We start from the raw sequence: 20,213 nt of genomic DNA on the forward strand, positions 1-20,213 counted from the left end.
CTGAAGATGCGGAATCAGGCACCGTTTCCTCTTTGCGGTCAAGATAATTGTTATAGCAAATGTGGGTTATGGTCAATTAACTTAAGCAAATAAACTATAATATTGGAAATGTAAAGACACAGCGCAGTAAATCGATCGAGTCCTGTGCATGCCGTGAAGCCAACCATCGTTTCCGCTAAACCAAGGTAGGTTATGCTGCGTTCATTGTAATACTACTGCTAGAAATATGATGATAATTTAAGACCTATCTTAATTATCGCTCGTGAATGAAATAATATAAAGTTAAGCAGCACCTATTAATTTAAAGCAATGCTTGTGGCACGTTTTTTGCAGTGTTAGCATTTCGCAGGCTACTTTCTGTGCACCAATCTTTGACTTCATCCTGTGCACGTGTATTAAAGAGTTAATTTTAGTAGCTCTAGTTTGCATTTCATCTACATGTATCAATTTTTTTATGTTCTATTTGTTGTATATTTCCTAGGAAAGACAGGGATGGTGGTGGTGAAGGATGGAGTCTTCAGCCAATCAGAGCGCGGCTTCCCCTCAGCAGTGGGCGGGACAAAACAGCTGGTCCCCAATTTCCCCTTTTCAGCACCATCACAACCCAATTTCTACTTTTCAGCATCTCACCCTGACCTCCCCCCATCACCCAGAGTCATCCTTTAACCACTCACAGTTAAAAAACACAAACTGGTCTGGTACTTGCTACGATTCTTCAGTCTATCCTGCAAAACCACCTTCTTCACTTCCTCTTATCTCCAATGGGTCTCTGCAGCTGCAACCCCCACCTCCCCACCCCTCTCAAATTAACCATCAATCAATATGTGCTCCTGTTCAGCAACATATCTCAGATCAGAGGTTACTGAATGGACCCCAGTCTCCCCTTCAGAATAATTCTTCCCATAATCATTACACATATGACGACAATACAAATCAAAATCAGCTCTACAGTCCTTTTCAGCCTGTAGGTGTGGACTCTGCTGGGTTTATCCAAAATTATTCATCGCCAACATCACCAATTCAACAGCAGCCTCAGTGGACAACTACAACTCCAGGTGAGTTTGTCATTTATTTTAGTTTTGTTAAAAGAAGAAAAATAATAATAATAAGGCTGGCAGATAATTATATATTTGCTCTCCCCCTATAGGAACTGTAAAGCACTTTGTTCCTGAAGCAGTTGGGCTGTCTCCAAGCTCTGAGTCGCGCTATGGGCTCGACCCTGAGTCTCTTCCCAGTGCTGTAAGTATTAATATTGTTGCTTTTGTTTCTTTCTGTCTGTTGGAGCTATTTCTCTTTGTTTAGTTACAACATGTACAACATTTTGCCAATTAACTCTTTAGCTTTTTATTCTTTTCTGAAGTTAATATTGTGCCTATTATCTTTATTTTGCATACAGATTAGTCAAAAAAAGCAACTCTATTTTGATACTAAAAAAAAGCTGAATCTTTGTATTGATGTTGACGCCACAATGATAAAAATAATATTGTTTTAGTGAATAGACTGATTTTCAACACAATATAATAGCAGTGGCTTTAATTTTAAGATGTGTTCTTCAGCTGCTTTATATATGGATCAGTAGCTATTTTCAAAACTAATATTTCTTAGTATCTAGATATCGATTATTGTATAGAACTATTCTTTATATAAAATTGATTAAAGTGTATCTCTGACCCAGGTAAAAGTAATGGCAGAGGATCAGGCCCAATGGGAGGGGAAAGTCTATGTCTCTGAGCCTCCTTCTCGTCTTCCTCCTTTACCCACTACGTCCTGTACTATAGAGGACAAAGGTAACACCAATCTGCAACTATATCTCATAATTGTCACCTTTTTATTCAGTATCCCTGTCTGTGATAAATAAAATGCATCTTTATACGTTCTTCTTTTAATAATTATCCTACCAAAAGATACCTAAAATCATACAACTGAAGGGCCTATAATACATTATTTATGATCTATGTTATCCTGTTGTTTTGTGTTTTCTTTCACTCACAACATTTTTAACACACAAATCCAGGATACTGGATATATTCTGTTTCTGTTCCGAGAGAACGGGAACAGAAAACGCCATGTTCCACCTTGTGATGTCATAAAGTAATACAAGAAGGGCTCCACTGTATCTTTAAACCCCATGCAATCACAATACAATTTGGATTATTTCAGATCTGGAACTCAACAAAGGGTAAAGCTTACTCATGAAGCTGTAAACTACCTCTTCATAACATCACATGGTGGAACTGAGCATGTTGATCTGACTAATAATGCAGGATTACTCAGTTATGTGTGAATGGAACAAAATACAACTCTATATATGTTTTTTATTAGTTAACAACATTCTAACATGGATGAAAGTTCACAAGGGTAATAAATTTTGTGTAATATAGGACCTTTAACTATAGAGGAAAACCTGAAAATCTGAAATTATTCCCAGTATCTTCTACTACATGCTCACATACTCCTGTACCTCTTTTTGTTACACTCTACTCAATGCAATCACATACTTTCAGGATGTAAACACTTTGTCTATATTGTATCTTTGAAATTCAGGCAGTGCAAGTCCGTTTGCCATCCGAGCTTCTACGTACTGCTTTCCCTGTGATGCTCAGACCACTCAGCTCAGTCATTTACCGCTGGGAGCTCTCATCTCCCCTCTGGCCGGAGTCAACTTTGGACAGGTATGGTATTTTTTCTATATTTATTAACCAAATTTAATGATCGAATATGTCAATCAGAACTGGGCTGCACGATACATCATCATCAAACTGAAAAAAAAAAAAAAGATTCTTGCATTAGTTTATTAATTCATGTTTCAGTCTAATCTAATAGCAATACATACTCAGAATTGCACATTTTCCCCCAAACCCTGCAGACCTAAAAAAATTGTTTGAATAGATAAACAAAACTGTATTTTTTTTTCCTCCAGAATTCCCTGCCAGACTGCACAGAGTCCGAATGTATTGCAGGTTGTGGTTCTTGTGGTGCCTTTATGTGTCCTGCTATGGGCTGGCAGGACTGTGGGCAGAGGTACTCCTGCCCATTCTGTGGAAAGCTCAGTGAAGGTAAAATCTTTTCTTTTCGGGGTGGGCAATAATTATGATAATTAGAATAATACGGCTGTAAATGTCCTAGTTGAGGCTCAAGTATCACATAAAAGGTGAACTGTACAATGAAACACAAATAACAATAGATCAACTTATACTATTGTTTGTAAGACTCCACTTGCATCTGTATTGCAGTTTTCTTTTTTAGACAAAATACTAATATTCTAATTTAGTGAATTGTCAAAACTACTATTTTGATCTTCTGTATATAGACAGTGTAGGACGCTCTATGATCAGGCAAATGCTCTTATGCGTAAGTTTAGTTCTTGTACAAATTACTTAAAGTTGATATTTAAGTCATTGTACACTATTGTATACAGCCACCTGTGGATCAATTACAAAAAAGCCAGTTTGCAAAGACTGCAGTTGGCCTACAATGATGCTTTGTGGTGCTTTTGAGGAGGCCACAATGGATGAGTGCAACAGAGATGTTTGTTACTGCACTTTGCAAGCTGCACTAAGAATTTTAATGTACAGTTTTATTTGCAGGATTAACAAATCAGAAAATGAAATAATAATCTCACAAATATAATTTGGTGCAATAAGATATCAGTCCAATATGTGGAGACACTGGTATGGTTGTCTTTTAAAAACATAAATGTTTGTTGTTTTGTCATTGTCCTTGTCTGTTTTAAAAATGTACCATGAGTCCGGAATAAAGATGATGATAATGACGTATTGAATATATACTTATCTATCTTATGTTATAGTACCGTGGCAGTTTTACCAGCCAACCAAAGGAGTTGAAGGTGTTAGAGTGGATAAGAAGAAAAGACCTGAACTTAGTATGGGGTCATATGAGGTCATCCACTCTCAAAAGGTTAGTTTATGCATAAGGGTGCAGGGTGATTTTCATTTGTGTAATTTTATTGAATACTAAATTCAGTATTTCTTATCTATTTTTATTTCTTCTTCTTAGGGTGAATCTGCAGTACTGTTGCTGGCCATAGACGTGTCTGTTCAAGCTCTGAGAGGAGGTCATTTAGAGTTCATAACACATCAAATACGCACTCTGCTTGCTTCCCTGAATGGGTAATATATTTATATCAAACTGTTTCATTTTTTCACCCAGAGATAGTAAAATATGACCTTAGTGTACTTGTTAGTGTATCACGGCTCTTGATCACAAGTGGTTCAAATTTAAATCTCATTTATAAAAAGAGCTGAAAGTTTTATTTTTATTACTTACATTTTTGTAGACTGAACAAACACTAAACACTGAAGGAGACAACATGAATGAAAGCTTTGTATCTGGCAAATATGTAGTAAAAGGATTTAGTTTACACTTTATTTCAAAGAGTAAATTCTTAACAATCAAGGTTGGCAGGTTGTTTAAAAAAGGAGCTAGTCTTTGGAACGACTCTTTCAATTTAAGTGCATAGTTTAGACTAGATTTGATTTATGTAAAATTATTATTAATGTCTACCACGAGTACTTTCCCACTAAACAGTAATCATTTTAAGAACTAGGAAATATTACTATGCTGATCCCAAAGACTTGACAAAGAAATCACTATTAGTTTGTTCACTGTTTTGCTTTCAGAGAGGATGAAGACTCTTTGTCAGATGTCCGTGTGGGTTTGATGACGTATGACAGCAGAGTTCACCTGTACGACCTGAGCCCCGCCCTGTCCCGCCCACACATGCTCGTGATCACTGAGACTGATGAACTTCAACTGCCCATATCCAGCGGGCTCTTGGTTCCTCTAAAAGACTGTGTGCACAGTGTTAACAGGTAATTACACATTATAAGGTTACACTTCTTCCTGCTTCTTTTTGAGCATAATTGTAATGCAGCACAGTATGTTCAGTAGTAATTTCATGTTGATATCATAAATTCATTTTGCTCTAATAAATGAACTGAACTGAACTACACTGCATATTAACCATATGTTGGATCTAGTGATGTCATGTCACAATATCAAATTTTAGTATTAAGATCATTTTGAGCGTCGCACACCAAAATTCCTTGTGTTCCCATTTTATAATACATTGCCATTGCTCTAGTTTGTGATCTACATGATGAAGTTAAGTAAATATGGTATAAATAATAGATAATAAAAGCATATTGCATTTTGTTGAACTTTTTGGGGTGAATAGAAAATGCTTACGTTTTTATGATTATTGTTTTTAGTTCTTGCGATTACATTGTGACCTGAATAAACACAATGCTCGATTAACAACATCATTTTGACATCTCTAATTGGATCCCTTTTTAAAATGTAAAATTTTTGTGTCTTTAAAAGAACATACATTTCTGATCGTGCTATTCCTGTAAAAGGACAAATTTAATTGTGTTTTGGGTTTTTACTTTTCAGTGTTTTGCAACTTATTCCTCAGTTCAGCCCAGAACAAACTGATTCCAGTGGAGTTCCTATAGAGCTGCCAGTCAAAGCAGCATTAGCCATATTCCAGGTCTCTATCTAAATTTTTGTGTATATGTGAATTGACCATCATTTTTTGTTGCTTAATTATAAACATATGTGCCCTTTTAGGCTTTAAATTGTCCTGGAAAGTTGTTGGTCTTCCATGCCGCCCCTTTAATCGAGATGGGAACTACGCAGACATCTTCAGGGTTCTTTGGCTCCAGTAAACCAAAGGTGAACACTAATATTTTGCATTAATAAAATGAGGTGCAACTACGGTACTATGAACAGTTACTACAATTATTCTTAGTAATGGCTTTAATGACATGTATTTTTGTACTGCTTTTTCATAGTCCATCTTCCAGCCATCAGAAGGAGCCGTGTCATTGGTCAGAGACTGTGTCCGTCAGGGCTGTAGCGTTCACTTGTTTCACCTGTCACAAGAGCTGGTGGGCGGGGCTTGGCCGGGACACATTCCTTATTTAACAGGAGGAGCTCTGAACACCTACAACCACCTTCAGGTAAAACATATGTACTCTGACAACTATTACATCACATTAAAATTATTTGATTAACACCTCTGACTCTGGAGATTACATTAATCACACATAATAATTTATAAAGCAACTCATAATAATAATAAAATGTTTCTATGTGTGTATGGCATATATCTTTATAATAAATCAAGTGTTTATTTATTATTTTTTACATGCATTTTTTTATCTGAATAACAACATTCAAATGTACAATGTTCTGTTACTGCTTTTTGCTAAGTTGCGTTTTTTTCTACCTTCCTTATTTTCAGGGTGAAATGGACAAAGAGCGTTTTTCTGCTGATTTGAAGAGAACTTTTGCTATGATGGACACAGGCTTCCGGGCTGAGCTTAAAATTTGTGTTTCTAAAGGTAAGCACATTCTAACATTTAAAGGTCCTATATTGTACAAGACTGACTCTTGTGAGCTTTAAGCCCTGTTATAATTACCTCATCTTTAACAAGCCTAAGCTACGCAATTTTCTGAACTACATTATAATGTCACTATAATGAGTTGTGTTTTGTTTCATTCACACGTGTTTGAGTAATCCTTTGTTATTAGTCTGTCTACATCTCCAAAGCTTCAAATGCTCTGTTCCACCTTGTGATGTCATGACACAGTAGTTTTCAGGTTAACTGCAACCTTTTACCTGTTGTTCAGCAGAAATTAGAAATCGCTGGGCTGAAATTATTCGAACGATTCTCCTGAAGGTGTCAAAACACAGTGAATCACTTCCTGTATATGACATCTGAAGGTGGAACAGAGTGTTTTCTTTTTGAGAGAAAAACTCAGCCTAAATATGCAGGGTTTGTGTGTTAAACATGTGTGAATGAAACAAAACACAACTTCAGATATATTTTGGTGACATTATAATGTAGTTCAGAAAATTGCAAAATTTAGTCTTGTTAGAGATGCACTTACAGGCAACGTCTGTGGGTTAACATTGTTCACATAACATAACTTTCATGATAGTATTTTAATGCATGTATCAATTATAATTATTTTCCAAGGACGAAGCTGCACGACGTCCTCGTGCATTCACCCCTGCTCTCATTGTTGCCCATGTGCTCGTCGTCACAAATGCAATAGGCCCTACGCCCTGTCGGGGCTCAGGCCTAATAAGATTCTGATGCAAGAACAATGTTCTGCTTTTTGACCAACAAACTATACATTTTTGGAAAGCTCTAGGGAATTGCTACATCATGGCAAGGGTCCCTGGTCAATACGGGCGAGTCACGTTGCGCCATTTCACTTCCCAAGCATTGCTTTGCGATACCAATAGGGCCTTCGCCAGCCTCTGGCACTTGAGCCTAATAAAAAATGTGATTTCAAAAGCCATGATGACAGTTAAATTATGCTTTATTATACATGAAACTACAAACTATTACAATTCAAGTGCGTCATCAGCAGGTTTAGCAGTTACAATGATTTGGTTCTAACAGTGTCTGTAGTTAAAGAGTTAATAATAATTTCATACATTGTTAGATGTGAGATAAATGCTTGTTTTTATTCATTTTTGCAGATATGCGTGTTTTGGGCTGTTATGGCCTCTTCCTGCCCGGTCCTAACCCCTCATCTGTTCCCATGGCGGCTGTTGATTGGAGGACGACGTTAGCTTTGGAACTGGAACATATCAGAAACTTGGATGAAAAAAAAGGAGTAGTCATACAAGTAAGTTATTTTCCAAGATGTAACATTTTGTAATATTTGAAGGCATATTGTTTAATTCTGTGACTCTTTCTGCTCTCCAGACCGGTCTGTCTTACAGCACATCAACCGGAGAGAGGAGAACCAGGGTTCATACAGTCGTACTAAAATGCTCACGCCACCTACAGGATGCTTTTAGGCATTACCAGGCCCAAACCCTGTTAACTTTCTACAGCAAGAAAAGTAGGCTCTTTAGACAATAGTAGTATTCTGAGTCTTAGAAGTACTACATGGATTAGATAATTTGCATTGACATGTTCTTGCAGTGTATTGTGCAGTGCTGGAGCGCCCCCTGCAGGAGCTGAGGGAGGAACTGCAGACACAAATCACTGAGGCTTTGGCGTGTTACAGAAAACACTGCTGTTCTGCCTCAGTTTCAGCTGGACAGGTAAACAATATGTGGTTTACAATATGCCAAATGAATCATTATATGTATATTCATGTTTATGTAGTCCATATACTATTTTACTGTGCAACACCAATAGTTTTTATGTTATTTATGCTGGCCTTACCTTGTCTAACTTTCAGCGCTGTCTCATGATATGCTCTCTTGGAGGAATATATTAAATTTCATATTACACATTACATTACATCTTACATGATTTTAAAAATGTATACTAGCAAAAGAAGGTTAAATTTTTTTAGTAAATACTTTTGCCTCTCATCCAAGTAGCTTTTTCATTCCTGACTGTAAGTGTTGTGTTTAGTTTTAGTTTTTCCTCGAGTGATACAGAAAAGAGGGAGCAACTGTCTGTGTGAAGTTTCATGTATGTTAGCTGCTTGTAATGGACTAAATATCTCTGCAGAAGCTAACAACACTGATCAATTCAAGAAAAAAATATCTTTGTAATTTTCTGGACATATCACCCAGCCCTAGTAGTACCAAATTATCTTCCTGATGTGGCAGAGTAACAACACTTGCCTACCTGCTTGCTGTGTACAGTTGGTGCTCCCTCAGTACCTGCGGGCCTTACCCGTCTACATCAACAGTCTGAGGAAGAGCGAAGTGCTGCTGCCCGGCCTCCGGAGCTCTGTGCCCCAAAGACTCCAGCAGAGATGTCAGGTCCTCAACATGGACCCCACCAGCACTGCCATCCACTTCTACCCTCAGCTCCTGCGTCTGGTCAGTTTTCAGATGTGGTAATGTCATGCTCCCAAATGGGGGCAAGAACAATTTTTTGTCTATTGATTAATGTTAGTTAATCTAAGTCTTTTAGTGAATATAATCTTGAACGAGCTATTGTCTTGGGCTGCAATTGCCATTCACCATACCTGACGTAACATAAATAATATGGACTCATCATGATCAATTACTGTTTGCAAATATACCAGCATGGCTTCCAAGCATGACAAAAACATGTTACTTGGCTGTAGAATGTGAAGCCTTTATATAAGAAGGACTGTGTTTCAAATTGTGAAGATTTTGTCTCATTATTTACAGCCACTGACAGTGGACAGCTCAGACCCTCCAAAGCTAGAAGAGGCGATACGCTGCTGCTCTGCCAGTCTTGAATCAGAGGGACTCTATTTGGTGAACGCCCCTCTCACTCTCCTGCTCTGGGTGGGCCGCCAGGTACCAACAGGGGTCTTAATGGAGCTCTTCAACACCAGCTTCTTCTACTCCCTGCCCTCCGGAGAGGTGAGAGAATCAGGTAGATTTCATATTTTAAAGCCTTGAGAAAGTAAAAAAAATTTTCTGTTTTATTAGACAAAGCTTCCTGTTTTTGAAAGCCCTCTCTCTACTTACGTGCGGTCCATCATCAGCTCACTGAACTCTCACTTTCCCATGACTCGAAAGGTAAATTTAGCTAATTTAATGTGATGAATGTCTTAGATTATGATTATGTTTCAGACACAAGCACAATATGTGCTCTTTAAGTATTTGTGTTCTTAGATTTTAGTGATTTTACTGATAACAAAAGTCATAATAATGTATTCATTCACAGTTACACAAAAAAGTAGGATGTATGTTGTCAATCTCTATTTTGGATTACAAGCAAGTAAGAATGGGCTCATCGCTTGAGTTTCTAGATTGTACCCGTGGGATTCAAGTGAGGGTTCTTGTTGCCATATCAATTAACAATTTCTACAATAATGACTAAAATAGCATGTCACTAATGTATAAACACATTTGACTCGCTCTGATATAATGGCCTGTATAGGCATCCCTGGTTCTGCAGTGTTTGCATTGTTGTTTTTAAACCAGTAAGAACAGATGTTACAGCGATTATCTATGTTTTTGTGTAGCTGTGGGTGGTGAAGCAAGGTGACAGTTGTGAAGAGGCTCTACAGCGTCACCTAGTGGAGGATAAGAGCCCCAATGGAGGAGCGTCCTATGCAGACTTTCTCTACCATCTCCATGTCAACTCAGTACGATTGCTGCAATGACTTTAAACCACTTGACTGTCCAGGGTTAAGCCAACACAGTGTGGGCAATATGAACAGACAGAAGGGTGATTTATTTATTATTTCAAAGCTGCTAAAATATGAATTGATAGTGTATGGTGTGTATTTTCAAGCATATCTTGGGTCTTTAATAAAGTGTGTGTGTGCGTGCGTGTGTGATGCCTGAAGTATGTTCTGTCCATTTTATTTTTTTTATTAGCTTCTTAACTAAAAAATAAACTGCAAATTGGTTGAGAAGGAACAAAACAATTTATTATAACGTACATTTTATGTATCTTTTAAAAAAAAAAAAAATTATTAATCCACTTATTCATGGATTTCAAAATGATGAAAAAATAGGACCATCCCCATAGTGAACACTATTTAAAGTAAGTATTTTTAATGGGAAAAAGTCCTCAAAATGTTTTATGTAACAGGGAGCCCATGAACACACCACTACAAAAGTACTAAAGCAATTTTTAGAAATATTTCATCTTCAAACTAATTTTTTCTTAGTAACATTTGGTTATTCACCCACTTTGGTCCAACCCTTTATACTTACTCACTACTCATAAATAAAGGTTCACTCAGATTTGCCCATGTTTGGAAGTCCGCACTCTGCACTGGTTTTACGCACGCTCTCCGCCAGGGGGCAGTTCAGCACAGAGCGCTGTACCACGTCAGGTGGATTTTGTCAAGTTAGAAAAAGTACAGCGCAACATACGAGCTGTTATGAAAGGATTTACTTTATCTTTAAAAAGTATTAATGTCTCCAGTTTTAATTAAATTGCCGCAATTTCTTTTAGTTTTGTTGCCCCCAGTTATGTGTTTCATATTTGTTATGTTGATTAATACAATTCAACAATATAACTGTACAAGCATGAACTTAAAGTGATAGTATGTAACTTCCAGGGGGTGGAAATCAAATGCATGATTCCATTAAAACAGAAAGTTAGTTAACCAGAAGAGTTTTATACCAAATCGTGGAATATTGTAGCCAAAGGACCAACATTTCCACGCAAATGAACAGGAGGCCAAATAAGTGTCAGGTTTGTGGAGATGCAAGCCCACTCAGAAAAGTCACGTATTTTTCTATATATTAAAGTGCAATAAAAATAATGACAAAAACAGGCCAAATAAATGTCAGGTTTGTGGAGATGCAAGCCCACTCAGAGAGAGATCGTATGTTTTTCTATATATTACAGTGCAATAAAAATAATGACAAAAACATAGGTCAAATAAGAGTCAGGTTTGTGGAGTTGCAAGCCCACTCAGAGAAAAGTCACATATTTTCTTTATTTTAAAATCCAATAAAATAATGACAAAAACAGGGCAAATAAAAGTCAAGTGTGTGGAGAAACAAGCAAAGAAAGGTCACATATTTTTCTGTATATTAAAGTGCAATAAAATAATGACAAAAACATAGGTCAAATAAAAGTCAGGTTTGTGAAGATGCAAGCCCACCCAGGGAAAGATCGCATGTTTTTCGATATATTCCAGTGCAATGAAAATAAAGACTAAACCTTTTTCATTTTACTGGTAAAAAGTTACATGCTGGGGCATAAATATCTGCTCATCCTTGTTATGGTGTGTTTTATTTTGAAAAACCTCGCGGGAAGTTGTAGCGCACTGATCGGCGCGCTTGGCAGCTGTAGTCGGTGGCGCGCTGTCGCTTCTCCAAAGAGCGCAGAGACCGACGGGCACTGAGAGCACCACCCCTGCCTGAGAGACCGTAGCTTCGCCTTTTCTGTATCAACCTGCCCTTTCTCAGCCCCCGCTAGAAGACGTCTCCCCGCTCCACCGGCCTAGCTCTGTAGCTGCTGGGCGGACCCGTGTTTTTGTGCGTCGCCTACTGAACCGACATCAGCGGTGAGATTTTTGGAGACGCTTGAGCCCGAGAGATAGCGGATAGAAATGGCTACGACAACCTGTACGCGATTCACTGACGAGTATCAACTCTACGAAGAGCTGGGGAAGTGAGTATTGTGCGGGCAAAAAATGGGCACGCTTTGGGTTGCTGGTAATTGGTGTAGATTGGAGGGAACATGGAGTAGAGTGTGCAAACCAGGCCAGCTCTATGTACCACCACCACCGCTGCTTCTGCTGCTGCTGATGGGGTGTGTGTGACCGAGTGTGCATGCACGCTTTTTCGGGATGACAGCTCTCAAAATAACATTACGCTGCTCCCTCTCCTCCCTCCACAGTCCACACGAGTCCTGCGTCCCCCCTCGCGCACATGTTCGCGTTTTGAACACGTTGTTGCAGTGACATAAGTGTTATTAAGCTATTATTATCAAGTAAAAGTGTTATCTATGCGTGTTGCCTTACATTTGCCATTAGGACACAAGCGTAAGAAGTAAATAAATAAATGAACAATTGAGTATGGTGATCCAGCTATTACTGTTTAGGAATTGTGCTCATAGCTTCGATCAGAGCGTTAGTACTTGTCATTTGTAGAGTTTTACGGTTAAAGGACCCATATTACGCTATTTTCTGATGTTAAAATGTTGTTTTCTCATCAAAAACATAACTGTATTTGTGTTTTATTCCATTCACACATGTTAAGTTCTTCTCTTAAACCTTGCTCCACTGTGTTTTTAAATTACATACACCTTGACAAGAATAATTTGGAAGATTTCAGCCAAGGAACTGCCAATCTCTACAGAACAAAAGGTAAAAATGCAGTCCTTGATTTAAGAATTACCATAATATGACATCACAAAGTGGAACAGAGCATTTTGAGCTGTGCAGAAGTAGACAGATTAATAATAAAGGGTTACTCAATGAAACAAAACGCAACTGTTAAGTGTGTTTTGAGGAGGTAACAGTATTATAAAAGTGGCTTTAAGTTCAAAAGAGTCAATTTTGTGTAATAGATTTTTTTGATTTTGTGTAATATAGGACTTTTAATGCCCACTATGAGTTTACATTCACCAACACTGGACAAAAGACTTGCATATCTATTATTTTTCTCTTGAGGAAACATGTATGTATCTCCTAAACACTAGAATTGCTTATTTCCGTAACTACCACCATGCATCTCATTATTGTGTATCTGCTATTATGTTTATTGGAATAATAGTAAAAATAAACACAGATATTCACTTTGCACAATGGGTATTTTAAGAGTTTTTACTAGTTAAAAATGCCTTCAATTCAAATATGTTTAATGCCATACAGTGGAACATTTCAGGCAAATCAGTTACAGTTCCTGAAACTACTAAGGCCAAGGTTTATGTGTAGGATAATTTTTTTTTTCTTTTTACAGTCTCTGTGATAAAACAATTTGCAACCATATTAGGCAGTCATTAACAAAACAAAAACAAAAATAGAAAGATATAAAACACTAATTTAATATATAAAAAAGGTACAACTAATGATAAGGTTAGGGTAGGCTATAATTTATGCCTTACTTTACATTAACATTTTACAGTAGACCTAATTTAGTTTTAATTCATATTACGACACAGTTATGAATATGAGATAGGAGGTGGCTCACGCTCCTCATCCTCTTTTTCATTTAGATTGCTCTCTGTGTATGCAGCCTATTCTATATTTTAATAAGGGTATACATTTTCTTGTGGCGTAAATCACATCACTACATAGATTGTGTGATGATCCCTCCTTCCATTGCGGCGCTTATCTGCTGCTGTTGTCATGGCTACGCAAAACACAATGGCGGCACTGCTTTTGAATGTCACACTGCCAAGAATCACAAAATGCATCAAATGAAAAAAAACAAACAAACATGTAACCTTGTGATTTAGAAGATACAGTGATGGTATAGACTTGTTATTTTTTCATATTTCATTTTATGATAGAGCAACTAAAACAAACAAAATGCTTCAAAAACATACCTGGAGTTGTGTTTTGTTTCATTCACACATGTTTGTCTACATCTCCAAAAGCTTAAAATACTCTTTTCCACCTTATGATGTCATGCAGTGGTAGTTCTCAAGTTAACAGCTACCTTTTACCTTTAGTTCATCGGAGAGAGGCAATTCCAGGGCTGAAATTATCCAAATGCTTCTAGTGCAGGTGAATGGAGTTTAAAACACATTGGAGCACTTCCTGTATTACCACATGTTGGACGTTGTTTTTCTGTTTGAGAGAAGAAGAAGTGTGTATGGGATAAGGATGTGCAATTAATAAAATTTTTATCGCGATTTCGATTTCCTGTGTCAAACAATCTCCAAACTTATTAAAAAGAGTTAAAAGCTTAACAAAGTTTATTTTGGGATATTAAAAAAAATATATATAAATTAGTATATTTATTCTTTAAATACTGTGATTGTAGAACAGCTGAATATATAGATTATTTTGAATACATATAGGCAAGGCAAGGCAAGTTTATTTGTATAGCACAATTCGTACACAAAGTAATTCAAAGTGCTTAATATATGTTTTTCTCTGGCTTATTTCATGTTCAAAGTATATTTTATTCATTTTATGTTTTATAAATTGCAAAACTGCTCTTAGGTACACATTTGTAGCCTATATTTTCATTTTGAAGGTTTTGCATAAATTATCAATAGCAAAGTGTTTTGGGGTTTTTTTTGAGAGAGGGAAATTCTAAATAAATGCATCGTGTAACTAAAAAAATAATCATTTGAATAATCGTGATTTGACTATTGACCAAAATAATCGTGAATGATTTTTCCCATAATTGAGCAGCCCTAGTATGAGACAAAACACAACGCCAAGTATGATTTTGATGAGGAAACAACATTATAACATAAATCAGAAAGTAGGGCAATACAGGCTCTTTAATTATGAATTTGAAATCGCAATCTCTATGCTCTAAAAAAAAATCATGATATATATATATATTTTTTTTCTCATGTCATGCACCCCTTAGCCCACCTTAAACTAAACTATAGTGTTATACAACAGTTATACATCATATCATGGACAAAAATTCTTTCCTCACCGTACATCTACTGCTGATCTGTGCTGATTGTGCGAGAGAAACCTCATGGGAGCCTATTAAGAAGGAGGATTTCTGCAACACATGTCCACAAGCGTCCACAAGTCCTCTTTGTTGTGCTGCTAATGTGCCACCTGTGCAGAACACGCTCCTAATTAAACAACATACACCTGAATATTATAACACTTTTAGGCAATTGTTGGTGTCCTAGAAACGTGATTTATTTGTATTTTTCTTACAGGGGAGCCTTTTCAGTTGTCCGCCGATGTGTCAAGCTGTGTACAGGACAAGAGTATGCTGCCAAAATCATCAACACTAAAAAGCTGTCTGCGAGAGGTGAGTGCGTTGCTCAATTTTACTTTCACTTTTAACAAAGAATAACTCTGACCCTAAAATGAAAGGTTTAATGACTGAATAATTGTGTTATTTCTTTGAATCCACAGCACTAACAGCTGAGTGATCATTACAGTGAAATGTCTATTGGTGACTGTACTTAACTGCAGATAGGATTGTAATGATTTGTAATAGTCCATATGTTTCACACTGGTCCCTAAGTGGTTTACTAATGGTTTACAGATTAAAGTGCCTGTATTACACTATTTCCTGATCTATTTTATAATGTTCCTCATCAAAAACACTGTGTTTTGTTTTATTCACACAAGTTTAACACAAACCCTGCATATATAGACTGTTCTGCTCTCAAACAGAAAACACTCTGTTTAGGGATGTAACAATAACCAAAATATCGTATTTGTCAGAAGTTTCACAATAATATTGTGAGCTGTCACAATTACAAGAATTAGAAGTTCCTTATCTTAAATGCATGGTTTTACAGTAGCAACAGCTTAGAAACAGAGGGAACTACATATCCCATGATTCATTTCAGTGCAAACAACATGAAGAAATATGTTTTTTACTTGAATTCTTGGGATTATGCCGGAAATAATTCACACCAAAATCTTGTCAAGGTATTTTAGAAGCAAAAAAGTCCCATCTACAATTATATTAGCCTCTCCAAAATATTGCAATAAATATCAGACAGTGAGATGCATATCGTGATATCGTACGGAGAGATTTGGATATTTTTTACATCCCTAACTCTGTTCCACCTTGTGATGTCATGTTGTAATACAGGAAGTGCTCCACTGTGTTTTTAAACTCCATACACATTTACCAGAATCATTTTGATAATTTCAGCCCTGGAATATCCAATCTCTACTAAACTAAAAGTAAAATGTAGCTGTTAGTTTAAAAGCTACCACATAATGAAATCACAAGGTGGAACAGAGCATTTTGAGCTTTGATGATGTGGGCAGACTCACAAAGGTTTACTTAAACACGTATGAATGAAACAAAACACAACTTCAGGTATGTTTTTGAGGAGGTAACACCATTCCAACATGGTTTATAGTGTAATATAGGATCTTTCACCTGTTTTAATATATTATAGTTGTTCTGGTAAAGGGTCCTGCTACCCACTTTCTGGAGATCTTATTGCTTTGCCTAGATTGTTTCAAAATATGGCATTAAAGGTATCTATATTAATTTAATGCAGGTCCTTTTTCTGCTAAAATACATTGAAAAGCATGAATTCCATATTGTGAGAAAGGTCACCTCTCCCCAGATCTGACCAGTAACTAGGACTGTTGGTGTCACTCACTTGTCTCTGTAGAAATAAATACATTTCACATGATACTGTGGAACATTTTAGGGAAAACAATAACATCTTCATTGAGATGATCAGAAAAGTTACACGGTGCACCTTTCACAAATACGTTCTTGTTTTGATGGGACCAGAAACGTAGAATGAAACCTTGGTTAAACGTTTTGCAGTCACCCAAATAAGCTATAATCAGGAATCACCAGTGTTGGGAAGTATCTGAAAATATATATTCTGAATACTAATTTTCAGTATCTGTAATGTGGTTACTCTTTCATTTGATGGTATACAGAATACACTTTCCTAAATTAAAAGGATTACATGACGCATAGCTTTTACAGGGAGTGCATGTACGATTTCTCATCTGTAATTAAACATAAATGAATGCATAACACACTGTGCATCATAAAGCTGTTTGGAATTTTAGATCATGTTTTTTACACTATGATATAATGCGACTTTATGTAAAAGTATTCATAGTATTCAGAATACAGTACTGTGATTGGCCCATGTGACGAAATACATTGCAAAGTGCATTTTAATTTGTGTATTCAGTATTTTAAGTAAATATATTTTTGAAGTATTCTTCCTTTCACTGAGAATGGCACAGCAAGTTGACATAAAACAACCTTTAGCACCTGTACACCTGTCTATGGCTCTTCTTATCGTTCCTGTCCGATGTTATGTGCTAAAATAAACCTGAAGAGGATGACAAAGAGATGAATAATTTGTGCATAGTTTCCCTGTTCGAGTGGTCGCACTCCACCTTCAGCGTAGACAGTTATATAAGAGTTAGCAGTTAGCGTTAGCCTCTCAGATGGCAAAGCGTAGGAGAGTTTATCACAATGGAGTTTTGAGCTTGACAAAAAGACAATGGCGTATTCACACAAGTTTGACAGCAGCTCCAGCCTAAACGGGCTGGCTTGTAGCTGTAATTGTTTCATGCAAAAACTGAATGACAATTCTAAGTTGATTTAGTTCATTGGTCATAAGACAGCTACTTAATCTTTGTGTTTTGTTTATTTCACAGTGTCAGTTTGTCTTCTGTAATGATTGTCGATTGTTGTTCATGTTTTTGTTTGTTTTTTACTATCTCTTTATGTACGTTTAGCTTTTTACCCATGTTTTTCCAATGTGTTTTTTAACTACATATGTCAAATAAACTAACCTAATCTATAAGTAATACACATTTACAAACTGTAGGAACCATTTGCCAATTTTGCCCCTGTAACACTCCCTTAATTCACTTCTTTATACAGACTATGATACAGTTCAAAGTTCTATCACTACTATTAACCGATATGGGTTTTGTCGACAGCAATTGCTTTGAACTCGGAGCAACCAATGACTGATAAGCTCTGTCGATATTTTTGGGCTGACATGTGATGTGGAGCAGATTTCTGTAATTTAAACAACAAACTTACCGCAATTCTATAAGAGAGCCTTGTTTTCATGTTTTGTGAAGCTATCTCTTCATATTAAAGTGTTAATATAAAGCAAATTGATCAAAACAAAACGTCGGCCTATGGTTGAGATTTTAGGCCAATCGTCAATCTGCTAAAAAGTCCAAATATTGGCCTGATATCTCTAATCACTACCCTGCTGCTCTGCATATGTATTTCAGGTCCTGAGTTGCCTGTAAATATATATTTTTTGGTAAAATCAGAATAATCAAAATAATTTCTTAATATTATTTTTTCTTAATATAACACCTTCTTCCCAGTGGCCCTTCCCTGCACCACTTGCTCAGCGTAAATCTCCTGCTGCCCCAACTCCTGTAACCTGAGCCTGAGGTCCCACTCTCAGGAGGCTCTACACTGGGCCACTCTCTTACTCGCACAGGGACACACTGGAACTGTACTTTGGAAGAACAAGCATGTCTATAATAACAATCTAAAATGTGTCCATATTATGAGGATTAACACAAAAAGTTAGGTTAGGCTAGGGTATTTGCCGTTTATAATTTAAAAAATACAAGTTATCTATTGTTTTATGATTGTGTGAGAAGACCTTGACAAGATTTCTCTTAAAATACCGTTAAATAACATCAGGTAATAATTAAGAAGAATGTTGTTACTGTCTGCTCCTGCCGTCTACCTTCTGTCTAGATTTTTAGTTCAGATTTTCGTTTTGTGAGTCCTTGCGTCTCTTAAATCTGGGACACCTCATTTTCAAACCTTAAAAGTAGGAAGTATGTACACATTTAAATTTATCTTGCATGTTTCTCACAAGGCTATTGGCACATCTCTTGTATTCACATGTACAATTCTAGACAGATCAATAATGGCTTTTTCAGACAGTGATGTAATGGTAAACACTCGTATCATAAATCAGAATCTTTCTTCTGGGTTTGAGATCAATAAAAAGTTTTGGAATTACAGGCAGACAGCGCACACTCTGGCCACAAATGGCAGCCTTTACAATGTAATAGGTGTGAAATCAAACAAAATGTGCTCAATTACAAGAACAGTCACGTACTCCTCATTTAAAGGTTCTCTATTGTGCAAAGCTGACTCCTGCGAGATTTAAGACATGTTGGAACCTTCTCAAAAACAAAAATGTGTTTGAGTAATGGTTTTATTAGCCTGTCTACATCTCCAAAGCTCAGAATGCTCTCTTCCACCTTGTAATGTCATGAAGTGGTAGTTTTCACATTAACAGCTACCTTTTAGTAGCCAGGCTGGCGCCATCTAGTGCCTTCGCTCAATTTCACTTCTCTCCAGCAGCTAGGTCAGGAATCGGAATACACTAGACGGTTTGCAAGAACCCCGAAGTGTGAGTACGGGCATCAGCCAATCAGCGAAGAGCCATACATTCTGTGGTGGCAATGATTCCCAAGATCGAGGATTTAAAACCGGAACAAAGAGAATGTTGTTTGAATTTTATCAAGGGGAAAGACGTTATTGCCCTTCTTTCCACAGGATTTGGGAAAAGCTTATTATACCAGTTAGCTACGTTAGCGGCGCATTACATATGTCACGACCAAATAGCAACGAAAGAAAGTACCTGCCTATCATCAAGTGAACAAATCCTAATGCTGCGAAATCTGACGGTTTCCATGAAGTGAAACTGGCTGATGAATCAGGCTAACCTTTTACCATTTGTTTAGATGAGCTTGGCAATTCCAGGGCTGAAACAAATGATATTAAAAATCTGAAAATACCGTAATATGGGCCCTTTAACACTAGAATTGTGTTTTTCTTCATGTCCTTGCTGATGGCTAACCTTCCCTGCATACAAAAACAAACTCTCTATGAGCTGTTCTGTTGTTTTATCATTGACAGCTAAAGATCTCTTCAGTTTCTCTGTCTTATGCAACAAACTGCATTCTGTTAACAAGATTAAAGCTACGCTAACTAATCCAGCTGCTCTATATGTTCTTGGCATGCTAACAGCTAATATGGAGGTTAGCTTGATAAGACCAGTGTTTGCACAGACATACACATGATAAATAATTCACCCTCACAGTTTAGCTTGCATTCTTGAGATACATTTCACTTGGGCCATTCTAGTGCTTGGGTGCTGGGCCCGTTTCAT

General features: G+C 37.0%; 2 protein-coding genes across 12 annotated transcripts in view; both read left to right on the forward strand.

The window, feature by feature from the left end:
* si:dkey-13n15.2 (protein transport protein Sec24D) lies at window positions 1-10,277 on the forward strand. Of its 2 annotated transcripts, XM_055161698.1 has the most exons (20): window positions 1-185; window positions 482-1,055; window positions 1,148-1,239; window positions 1,676-1,787; window positions 2,545-2,672; window positions 2,921-3,056; window positions 3,809-3,918; window positions 4,018-4,130; window positions 4,641-4,832; window positions 5,416-5,512; window positions 5,593-5,697; window positions 5,817-5,984; window positions 6,269-6,368; window positions 7,520-7,668; window positions 7,749-7,887; window positions 7,971-8,092; window positions 8,648-8,827; window positions 9,146-9,343; window positions 9,413-9,502; window positions 9,952-10,277. In XM_055161698.1, the coding sequence occupies exons 2-20, from the start codon at window positions 509-511 to the stop codon at window positions 10,090-10,092; spliced, it is 2,919 nt and encodes a 972-aa protein (XP_055017673.1). In that variant the 5' UTR covers window positions 1-185; window positions 482-508; the 3' UTR covers window positions 10,093-10,277. The 2 variants fall into 2 exon arrangements, with proteins under 2 accessions (XP_055017673.1, XP_055017674.1); XM_055161699.1 differs by lacking the exon at window positions 9,413-9,502 and having other exon boundaries at window positions 9,146-9,356; window positions 9,952-10,094.
* A 1,489-nt stretch (window positions 10,278-11,766) lies between these two features.
* camk2b1 (calcium/calmodulin-dependent protein kinase (CaM kinase) II beta 1) overlaps window positions 11,767-20,213 on the forward strand; it is an 89,363-nt gene continuing 80,916 nt past the window's right edge. For all 10 annotated transcript variants that reach the window (XM_055162161.1, XM_055162163.1, XM_055162162.1 and 7 more), the window contains exons 1-2: window positions 11,767-12,065; window positions 15,258-15,352. In XM_055162161.1, coding sequence (XP_055018136.1) covers window positions 12,004-12,065; window positions 15,258-15,352 — 157 coding nt within the window. In that variant the 5' untranslated portion in view covers window positions 11,767-12,003. The remainder of the gene's footprint in view (window positions 12,066-15,257; window positions 15,353-20,213) is intronic.

Source organism: Boleophthalmus pectinirostris, unplaced genomic scaffold (assembly GCF_026225935.1).
Source record: "Boleophthalmus pectinirostris isolate CB_2022bp ecotype Guang Dong unplaced genomic scaffold, ASM2622593v1 HiC_scaffold_4, whole genome shotgun sequence".
In the NCBI taxonomy this organism is placed as follows: domain Eukaryota; kingdom Metazoa; phylum Chordata; class Actinopteri; order Gobiiformes; family Gobiidae; genus Boleophthalmus; species Boleophthalmus pectinirostris.